The following is an 11,856-nucleotide window of genomic DNA, read 5'->3' as shown; positions in this document are numbered from 1 at the left end:
GGAAAAAGCTTCAACTTGTTCATTGCACATATGGCATTTGAATAGTGCAAATGGCATAAATTTTCAAAGTTTAAAAAATTAAATTTGATCCCTAGTTATGAGGCCGAGGATATAATTTATGTGAGTTTTTTTTGTTTTCTTGAAAAATAATTGGAATCGGATAGAATGGTATGAAATCCTTGCGTAATACAAGTGCAGATGCTTTTATGTATACTGTGATCTTTTGGTATCTAAATTTTTGTTTTTCTTGGTAATAGGCATGTATTCAACCTTCAGAATTTCAAATTTATATAACATGAACAAGAACAGTGAGATGTCAGAATAGGGTGCACCGGTGATATCATATTTGTAAATAGATGGATTTTCATTGAGAAAAATGAATTATAGGTACAGACATTTCAATTTTCGACTATTTACAGCTTAATCCCAGAGGCCATAACACCGAAATTCATGTTATGGATCATGGGAAGAATCAACAATTGTGTTGTGATCATTGAGATTCATACACTGCCATCTGAAGAAACTCGTAAGTTCTTTGATGGTTAAGAAATCCCATGAACCAAAACTCAAAGCCATCCTTTGTAACTACTTCTATATACTTTTTTGATGTATCATTCACATTTTCATTTTCATTTGCTCTCTTTATCTTGTTTAATGGAAGTGAAACCTTGTAACGAGTCCGAAGGAAATCCCCGGTTGAAGTAGAGACCTTGATTGATCTTTCACTGCAGAAGGCAATTCTATCGGTTGAGATAAATAATAATCCGGCTATAGGACCAGCAGTTGTCGATAGATAGCATTGTGAAGCCTTTAATAGCTTTTCTCCTTGGCTCACACTGAAATTTTGTCTGAACACTTTCTTCACACCCCCTACTTGGAGAATTTTAGCTCCCAATCTCAACTTTCCCTTCACCATTTCACTTAACTTAGGTCCAATTTTCACTGCAAAAGTTAAAAACAAGAAACATGTTAGCACTCAATTTTAAAGCAGAACCAGCCACAAAACAAATGTTTTTTGACATTTGGTAAGCTCATAACTTACCATGATTGCGAATGCCTTTTGCAAAATTCTCCACTTGCGCACTGAGTTTGTTCATCCTATTCCTCATTAACTCTATATTGTCTGCAGTTCCAAGAAAAGTCTATTGTTATAAAAGGATACTGTATAGCTGATATTAACAGTCAAAATGATTATTTGATAAATTATTGCTTTACATCTCGTTTGATAAATTATTTAATACTTACTCTGTCTAAATTTCGGAGATGCATAATACTGATTGCAACTGATACATAAAATTCCTTCTGGAAGCATTTCAGCTGGAAATGCTGTTGAGCTGATCGGAAATCCAATAACTTGTCCTGAAATCTGGCTCTTCATATCTGAACTCTGATGAATGTAAATTGCTTGATTCTCTCTAACCCTCTGGTTGAATGATACTTGCTTTGTGATGCACGTTGTAGGATGCATTACAACTACGCGTCTTACATGGTATTTATAAGGCCAATAACAAGGTTAGTGGTATTTAACTTTTTGTTGCATGACTCATCTTTGGCTCATCTATGCGACAAATGTGACGAGGCATGAATTGTTAAAGATAAGATTTGGGAGAAGATTTATGCTCTGCTTTGTCAGCAAGCTGGTTGAAGGGTCGTAAGTCGTTGTCGGCAATATAACTTTTTCTTTTTTTTTGTCAAGTTTGTTATAGAACAACAAAAAGTTCAGGTAATGGTAGTTAGCTGAAATTGATGGCATATTCGATTTCAACAGAGGGTAACTAACCAACTGAAAACTGTGTAGAAGGTATTTGTCGGTAGCATGATCTGTGTGGATTATTAAGCAATTACACTTAATGGTTTAACAGAGCATTGGAGATTAAAATATCGCCTTCTCGTTTAAATACTCTTTAATCATGTCAGAAAAATGGTCATGTTCTTATAACTTGCTGAAAAACCAGAAGCTGGGCAGTTTTTAACAGAGTAAAATTGTAACGTTACCGACTCTCCCAAAACCTAGGAAAATGTCATTTTAAGTATGTATGTGTGCTTGTATGATCTAGCATTGAAGCTTGTAGCACCTTGGACAAAAACATAATAAGGTGAAGTTGTGATTATGTGTGAAGAAGAACTACAATTGTTAATGAACAAGATAACACATAGAGGAGCAGTGACATTCTTTGTGATGCCAGCATACTTTAATAGAGTATATAACAATATGATTAAGGAAAGCAAGGAGTAGATTCATCACATGCAAGTCATAAACAGCTGGTGCAAAAGTTTCAAATGCTTATCTGGATTGCCGTCACTCTTCATATATTTTTCATCATGCATGTTTCTTTATGTTTTCTAGCATCCTTAATATCTTATCTTGATGTTTAATGGAATGTTTTGTGGGGCAGCCATAAAACTAAGCCATGCAAGCTACCTTCAGACTATTACAAATTTTCTATGATGTTTGACTATAATTTAATGAAACATTATTGAATGTACTATAAATTTTCTATGATTATTATAATTTTAGATACAACATACTGTGTCATGTCACAGTCACAAAACTGTTTTTTCTTGATAGTGTAAAGTTTGTGCCACAAGAAAAGTTGTTTATGACAGCTGGCTCCAAGTTCTGACATATTTCATCTTCTTTTCTGAAGGTCCTGTTGATTTGTAGATATGGAGTATAAAATGTCCAAATTTGCAGTGGTTCATACCATCTGAATCATGGTGAACCACACATATAAACAATTTGACATCTTCAAGTACAACAAAATATTTACATCAAAGTATAAAAAGTCTCTGAAACAGAATTGGTCATCATAGCTAGGCTATCACTTGGAGCTTGTTTGGTGCTTGCTTCAAGAATCAATGAGAAATGTTATTAGAATGTGTGGGTGAAAGGTACTTATATGAAAAGGTTGGAGCTTGGAATTTGAAAAGCGGCTGATGAGGCACGTTCCATTGTCGATTTGCTAGCATCATCAAGATCATTCCCAGTTCTATCTTGTGCAAAGACAGGGAAATTTTAATTAGGAAAAATCTTTTACTTTGATGGGAATCCTTCTGCAATTCTCAGCATTATTAGCATTGATCTATTATGTCAAAACTAATTAAGACTCTTTCTCAATTGATCTGAATATATATTTCCCATGTTAAGCACTCATGCTCTCACTAGTTGCATAAGTGATGCACGCTAAGCCTGATAGCCTTCCCCGCCGTCTTATATCTTTGTGGGTAGAAGTCTAATTTTTTTTCCTTTCTTTGTGCTAATTCCAGAAGTCTAATGTTGGAGTCTGTTAAGTGCAAGGAATCGAATACCAGCTTCTATATAGAGTTACAGAAATTTTAAACATATGAGAGCCGGGGCTTACAGGCTTACCAGGCTTACCAGATTACCTCTGGCAATTATTATTTTAGCTGGAGTTGGAGCAATGATAGCTAAGACTACAGATTTGAGGAAGGAAGTGGCTAAAAATTAATAGCATACATTACCATGTCTCAATCTATTTATATGTCCTATGATGGTCTTGCAAATTCCCTACGGTCTACGGCCTACGGCTAAGTGACTTACAGCCTCCGGCCCTTCTCCTTACGGGAATTTACCCTACGGCAGAAATTCTCATATCCTCCCGCTCCGATCCATCTTCATGCATCCAGTTCATTACCTACTTGTCACCTGCTTCGTCTTAGTCATTCCCGAAAATATGGAAATTATGGCACTTGTCCCTACGTCTCATCATAATCGCCTCACCTATGTATAATCTCTAGACACGTGTCAACACTTCCGTAAAATCTGGGAGATGACTCATCTTCGAAGAAGGATAAAACCTACGAAAAACAAAGAAAGAAGGACGGAAAAACAAAGAAAAAGAACAGAAAAGAAAAAAAAAGAATAAGAAAATAATCTTCTGATACCGTTAATTAAACGAGATTTTATCTGCCATCATCCTAGTTCTGAATCATTAGTTCATTACCATGGCTTAATTCATTTGGTTTTTAAACATTCATATGGAGAAGAGGCATTATGACACACATGGCGCTTTATGTGCTCCTATGTCCTCTGAGATGCAAATTGCACCTCTGCATGTATCAATGTCCTTATTATAAGGCCTGCAGCAGTGCTAAACTTTTTTTACTCTATTTTCGTCGAAATATACGGTTACATGGGGTAATGAGCACTTGCTGCAATTTTAATAGTTGTTTCATGATACATGTTAAACCCGTAGCAGTTTTTTGTACCTAATTTTGCAAAGTGGTTTGCTAGGGTGGAATCCATATCTATCTATACTATGAACCTATATTATGTATACTAGTTTAATAGCACGGTTCTCGTTAATATTTAAGAATTTTATTTATCCTTTCATATTATAATTTAAAAATATTTATATAGACATATAATAATACTCCCTCGGTACCTTCTAATTGTTTACATTTCTGAATATATGTCCGGCATGCATTTTAAGGTGCATAAAAAGTATAGTTATGTAATTTATTTTTATAAATTTGTTTTCCAAATAAAAGTTTAATGTTTTAATTTTTATTCAGAAAAAAAATTGTAAAAAAAAATTACATAACTATACTTTATATGCACCTTAAAATGTGTGTCAGGCACTCTCTCAAAAATGTAAACAATCGAAAGGGACGGAGGGAGTAATAAATTTATAAAAAAAAATAAGATAACATGTGGTCGTAGTTTAGTAGAATAAGTATACTATATCTAGTAGTTTAACCATCTAGTAATTTAGCGGATATATAATATAAATTTTTTTAATGATATGATAAGGTGTGGTTGTAGTTTAGTAGGAAAAGTAGACTATGTGTGTAGTAATTTAATAATTCAGTACTTTAGCGGATATATAACACTATTTATATATTTTTTTAATAACCAAAATTAGGGAATAACCGTTGAACCAAATTATACTTCATTCCGGTTATTATAGTATAGATAGCAGAGATTATATTATATTATATAATATAATAACCGAAATGGAGTATAATTTGTAATTTGGTTAACTCTTTTTATCTCGATTGTCAGATCTTCTTCGTCAAATAAGAGTCGTTAGATCCAAATACTAAATAAATACACTACACAAGTTCTCAGGTTCGAAATCTCGTCAACAAGAAACATTTATATTATTATTTATGAAGATACATATAAGTTCTCGGGTTCGGATCCCGTCAACAACAAACATTTATATTATTTATAAAGATACATATAAGTTTTCAGTTTTGGATCTTACTCACCAACAACAAACATTTACATTATTATTTATAAATAAAATTTCATCAATCATATACTACTGATAATATTTGTACCGAACTTGAAATTCTACCCAATGAAATTATAATTATATAATCATTATTTAATGTTTAATTATTTATATAGAATTTTAATAAAATTATATAAAATAGAAAAGAAAATATATAAATATTAATTAAGACTTGTGCATTGCACGGGCCGTAAACCTTTTTGGATCGATTTAGAAATAGTAAAATTGATATATATCAAAGGGGGGCCAGAAAGGCTTTTCGGGAATCGGTCTGATTCTATCTCTGTTTATTATTAATATGTGAAACTTTCGTACCAATGTAACAAATTTTGATACCGATCTAATAATAGAAATTGACTTCTATTCTCTCTAAACTTTGTTTTCTAATAACTAGTGTTCATGTAAGCGTCTATTTACTTTTAATTTAAAAGATATTTTTATCAATAATTAAGTAATATTAAATAAACTATATTGAAAAAGCCAATTATAAGATAATTTTCAAATAATATTAATTAATATTAAATTATCTATAATATACAATTCGTTTCACACAAACAAAACTAATATGTTAGATTTCTATAACAAATAAAGCAATGCAAGACTAGAATTATACTGGAAAATTTCATATTTGATTCCTTTTTTTTAACTACATAATTATTCTTTGCAAATACCTATTTAATATTTCATATTAATATATTAATTTCGATTTGTGTTTCGCACTACAAATACTAATTTGATATTTTTAATCTGATATACACGAATTATCAACTATTTATACTAATAAGTAAAATCATGTTCTATTATTATACAAAAGTGCCAAATCTTGGTAATCACTAAAAAATCATAAAACTATTTTTACATTTATTTAATTAAATCCCAACTAACAGAATTTACTTCTACTCTCCATGTGGACTTTATTTTCACTTTAATTTCTATTTGTTAGTGTTCATCTAAGCGTCGATTTACTTATAAATAATCCTATTAGTAAAAGATAATATGTTAGATTTATATAACAAGTAAAATAATTAGGTGTATAACTAGAACTAGAACTAGATTTATAAGTCATATTAGTAAAGGAAATAACTATACGATGGAATTTCATAATTACACTTACTTCAATTTCTTTTAACTACATAATTTAACAAAATTTATTTATTATATTTCAATTCCGTGTTTCGCACGGATTATAAGATTTAATTTTATGTATATAATAAATTTATATTATTTTTAATCTCGGTCCCGGGTCTCGTGTTTCGCACGGGTTGCCAACTAGTAACTTTTATATATTTACCTAAATCATAGATATTTGATAAACTAAGAATCAAAGAAGAAAGAATAAGATTAAATGAAAAATTATATTTTTACTAACTAGAACTATAACTAGATTTATAAGTCATATTAGTAAAAAAAATATTGTGGAATTTCATAATACACTTGCTTCAATTTCTTTTAACTGCCTAATTTAACAAAATTTATTTATTATATTTCAATGCGTGTTTCGCACAGATTATAAAATTTAATTTTATGTATATAATAACTTGATATTATTTTTAATCTCGGTGGCACGGGTCCCGTGTTGCCAACCAGTAACTTTTATATATTTATTTAGATCATATATGTTTGATGAACTAAGAATCAAAGAAAGAAAGAAGAAGAGTAAATGAAAAATTATGTTTCTACTGAATATCTCAAAAAAGACTATATTGTGAATCCCATCTGACAAAATGAAACTAAGTGGGGCTTTATATATAGCCCAATATCTACTCAGTTACAAAGATCAAACGACATGTTAGTTGTACTATATCATGTAAATATTATAAGATCCCTAAACTATAGCTAGCAATTAGAATAGCAGTTCTACATAATCTAATATCCCTGATTTATAGCTTACAAATTAGTGTTAGAGGGATTTTCTCTCATATCTTAACTACTGCTGCAATCTCTCCATGAATATATCATTTTTATGCTATATAAGCAGCTCAGTTGTAATAGTTCAATAATCAATAACAATTTCATTTTTATTATTTCACATGGTATTAGATTAAACCTGTGCCATCTCTCTTTAATCATCTTAGCAGAAAAACGATGGCGTCTCCTCCCACATCTCCCCATCATTCTGAAAATGCTAATGGTGATCCTAAAATCACTGCAACTCCAGAAAAATCTCCAGAAACTGCATTTTCAACATTTCTCTTAAATCATCTTAGGAGAAAAATGATGGCGTCTCCTCCCACATCTCCCCATCATTCTGAAAATGCTAATGGTGATCCTAAAATCACTGCAACTCCAGAAAATCTCCAGAAACTACATTTTCAACATTTAAGCAGATTGATCCATATCTTATCCATCCTAGTGACAGCCCTACTGCTGTGTTTTACTCTCCCCTTCTCAATGGTGACAACTATCCAAGTTGGGCTCGCGGTATCACCAAGGTGTTGAATACGAAGGGCAGGCTTTCCTTTGTTGATGGCTCTCTTCCTCCACCAAAAGACCCGACAGAAAAGGCTTGTTGGAAACGATGTGATGATCTCGTGGTCAGCTGGATTACGAACTCGTGCGAACCAGATATTCGATCATCATGCTTGTATGCTGACTCTGCCTTCACTATATGGAAGGACTTACATGTCGGGTTCTCTCAAGCAAATGCTCCTAAATTGTTTCAATTGATAACTGCAATTTCTAACTTGAAACAGGATGAAAAGTGAGTCATTGTTTATTACACTCAATTGAAGACATTGTGGGATGAATTGGACTCTCTTAACCCACCTGAGACATGTATTTGTGGGGCTAGCAAGTTTTTACTCGAACAACATGCACGAGATCGTTCAATGGAGTTCTTACAAGGTCTACATGATAAGTTTGCTCCAATCCGGAGCCAAATCCTTCTCCTTGAACTGATTCCTACTGTAGAAAGAATGTTTAACCTCGTCAAACAAGAGGAAATGCAGCAGATCATCAACAACAGTATTGCTCCTCTCGTAGAATCTGCTACTCTACAGGTTTATGGTAATTCTCAGCGTTTCCGTTCTTCAACAAAAAGGCAGAGGCCATTTTGCGACCATTGTCATCGTCATGGTCACACAAAGGAGCACTATTATCGTCTCTATGGATTTCCTGATCGTTCTTCCTCTCATCAGGCTCATAACGGAAAGCCACATGTACTGTCCAGCCTGTTCCAGCACCACCAACCCATCATGTCCATCCTGTTACTGTTGCACCTACTCCAACTTTCATTACGGAACAATATAATCGCATTCTCACCTTACTAAATACTCCAGACAATGAGGATGATGCTTCGACCAGAGTTAATTTGGCAGGTATAACTCCCGGCTAATCTTATTCTCCTTTAAAATTCCCTGGTATATTGACTCGGGTGCCACACATCATATATGTTGTGATCTATCTATGTTCAAAAATTATACACTCATGACTCCTCATTTACAATTTCAACTACTGGATGGTAAATATGCTACCGTTTCTCATATCGGCGATGTTCAATTCTCGCCCGATTTCATTTTACTAGATGTTTATCATATCCCAACTTTTACTTTAAACTTGATATATGTCACACAACTAATTAAGCATTTGCATTATGTTGTTCATTTCTCATCCACTTCATGCTATTTTCAGGACCCTTCTTCGAATAAAATTCTTGGTCGAGTCTCTTGCACTGTTGGCTTGTATCAACTGCAGCCATTTTCTCGAATTAATTCAGTTAATAAATTGTCAGTGAACCTATGGCATATAGACTTGGACACCCAAGTTCTGAACGCTTCAAGTTATTATGTAATTCTTTTGACTTTATACAATTTTCTTCAGAATTCATTGTAATGTTTCCCCATGGCAAAATAAACACGATTATCGTATAATAAATCTTCAATTTCATCTACTGCTTCATTTCAATTAATTCATGTTGATATATGGGGTCCATTTTTTCTCCCAAGCATACAGGAGCTCGTTATTTTTTAACTATAATTGATGATTTTTTCTCGTTGCACTTGGTTATACCTTATGCAATCAAAGTGCGAGACATTCACATTTATTAAATATTTCATGCATCTATTATTACTCAATTCTCTACAAATATTGGCACCATTTCAACTGGATCAACTTGTATTCATCTTCCAGCCTTACAAAAGATCAGAACAGGACAATGGGTCTAAATTTCTTTCTAGAGATTTTCAATCTTGGCTCTTTGCCAATGGCATACATCACCAGCGCAGCTGTGTTTCCAATCCTCAACAAAATGGGGTGGTTGAGAGAAAGCATTGTCACCTGCTCAATGTAGCTCGTGCTCTACGTTTTCAAAGCAATATTCCTCTTAAATATTGGGGAGAATGCCTATTAACGACAGCATATCTCATTAATAAAATCCTAACACCCACTCTTCATATTAAATCCCCTCATAAAAATTTTATGGGTACACCACCTGATTATACTAAACTTCGTGTCTTTGGGTGCCTATGTTATGCTCGAAATACACATGTTTTACATAAATTTGATGCAAGAGCACAATCAGGTATCTTCATCGGTTACCCATTTAATCATAAGGGATATAAAATTCTTGATATTAAGACTAAAAAATATTTATCTCTCGCGATGTTATCTTTCATGAAGATCTTTTTCCATTTAAAGATGCATTGTCAGTTCAAACTGATTTTCTTCTCATACTTGAATCTTCTGAATCTTTATGTGATTTTTCCGAAGATACTCCAATACAAAGTTCAAATCCTCCCGCTCCCTCGTATCCAGTGAGTCCATAAATTTCTCGTTCCAACCTTCCATTATCCAAATTTCATTATGGAAGTGATTTTTCAAATATAGGAAACTCGTCTGGCCCTCCTTCTCCGGCTATAGAATCTTCATCTTCGTCTCCATCACCTTCCCCCTCTTCCTCAAGTAGTTTATCACCTGAGGTCTCTCCTCCACTAGCTCGGCCTGTACGTACTCATCGTGCTCCAAGGAGGATGGATGATTATCAATGTAAACTTAATCTCTGCACCTCGTCATCTTCACATCCTCTCACTACTTCTATTCCTTTCCATCAAGTTCCTCCATCTCAACAAAAAATCTTAGCTTCCATCATTAATGTTGATGAACCATGCACATTTACTGAAGCTATGAAGTCACCTGACTGGAGAGAAGCTATGGCAACTGAAATAAAAGCCTTGAATCCAATAATACATGGACTGTCACCACTCTTCCGCAAGGAAAGAAAGCAGTAGGTTGTAGGTGGGTTTATAAAACCAAATATAAAGCTGATGGTTCCATTGAAAGATTCAAAGCCCGACTCATAGCCAAAGGCTATACCCAACAGGAAGGAATTGATTATCATGACACATATGCTCCTGTTGCGAAACTTGTCACAGTTCGTGCTCTTTTATCTGTTGTCGCTGTCAAGCAATGGCCCTTACATCAACTTGATGTAAATAATGCCTTTTTACGAGGCGGTCTATTAGAGGAAGCTTTAATGTGTATGCCGCCTGGCTTTCACAAGGAAAGGAGACCCGCGTGTTTGTCGCCTTAATAAATCAATTTATGGTTTAAGACAATCATTTCGCAGATGGTTTGCGAAATTCTCATCAGCGCTAAAAGATGCAGGTTTCTCCCAATCTCGTGCTGATAATTCTCTATTTACATCGGTCACTTCTAACGGGTCTATCTATGTGCTCGTGTACGTCGATGACATAATTATCACCGGTGATAATCCTACTGTGATATCTTCTTTAATCCTTAGGCTTGAGTCACGCTTTCCCATCAAGAACCTAGGCCCTCTTCGTTATTTTTTGGGCATTGAAGTATCAAGATCATCAACAGGCATTTTCCTTTGTCAACGTAAATATATTTTGGATATTTTAAAAGATTTCGGCCTAACCAACACAAGGCCATCTCCTTTACCCATGGAACAACATCTCAAACTACTCCCTTTTGATGGTACCCCGTTGTCAGACCCTTGTCAATATCATCGTCTAATTGGTCGACTATTATATCTTATAGTTACTCGCCAGACATTTCATTTTTAGTAAATTATCTTAGTCAATTTATGCAACATCCACGAACTTCTCATCTAGATGCTTCTTTTCGTGTCCTACGTTATCTCCGAGGCACAATCAATCATGGAATTTTTCTATCTTCTTCAAGCTCCCTGCGCTTGCAAGGTTATACTGATTCAGACTAGGCTGGTTGTCCCATAACTCGTCGATCAATAACTAGATACTTCACCATGCTAGGTGCAAGTCCTATTTCTTGGAAATCAACAAAAACAATCAACCGTCTCTCGTTCCTCAACAGAGGTAGAGTATAGAGCTCTTGCAAACCTCACCGCTGAGTTGCAGTGGTTGCATTATTTATTTCATGATCTAGGTATTCCTTTCAATAATCCCATTCCAGTTTATTGTGATAATCAAGCGGCCATCCATATCGCCGAGAACCCCGTCTTTCATGATGCACTAAACATATTGAATTAGATTGTTATTTTGTCCGAGAGAAAATTCTCTCTTACTTTCTCCTTCTCATATTTCAACTAGAAGCCAGCTTGCAGACATATTTACAAAACCCTTGGGTGCAGACCAATTTCAACGACTTGTAAGCAAGT

General features: G+C 34.1%; 1 protein-coding gene across 1 annotated transcript; it reads right to left on the bottom strand.

The window, feature by feature from the left end:
• Positions 1 to 340: 340 nt before the first annotated feature.
• Positions 341 to 1,475, bottom strand: LOC141701980 (GEM-like protein 4). Its single transcript, XM_074505703.1, has 3 exons — positions 1,246 to 1,475; positions 1,043 to 1,123; positions 341 to 942 (listed from the first exon to the last, which is right to left on the bottom strand). The coding sequence occupies exons 1-3, from the start codon at positions 1,466 to 1,468 to the stop codon at positions 491 to 493; spliced, it is 756 nt and encodes a 251-aa protein (XP_074361804.1). The 5' UTR covers positions 1,469 to 1,475; the 3' UTR covers positions 341 to 490.
• Positions 1,476 to 11,856: the final 10,381 nt, after the last annotated feature.

Source organism: Apium graveolens, unplaced genomic scaffold (genome assembly GCF_009905375.1).
Source record: "Apium graveolens cultivar Ventura unplaced genomic scaffold, ASM990537v1 ctg4483, whole genome shotgun sequence".
Lineage (NCBI taxonomy): Eukaryota > Viridiplantae > Streptophyta > Magnoliopsida > Apiales > Apiaceae > Apium > Apium graveolens.
The sequence above is the reverse complement of the archived record's forward strand: the minus strand, read 5'-3'. Positions and strand labels throughout refer to the sequence as shown.

Coding starts and splice junctions, on each gene's coding strand:
- LOC141701980 (XM_074505703.1), bottom strand. CDS start 1,468: ATGCATCCTACAACGTGCATCACAAAGCAAGTATCATTCAACCAGAGG. Junction 1,124..1,245: donor ATCTCCGAAATTTAGACAGA/GTAAGTATTAAA, acceptor TTGGAACTGCAG/ACAATATAGAGTTAATGAGG. Junction 943..1,042: donor AAAAGGCATTCGCAATCATG/GTAAGTTATGAG, acceptor TAACTTTTGCAG/TGAAAATTGGACCTAAGTTA.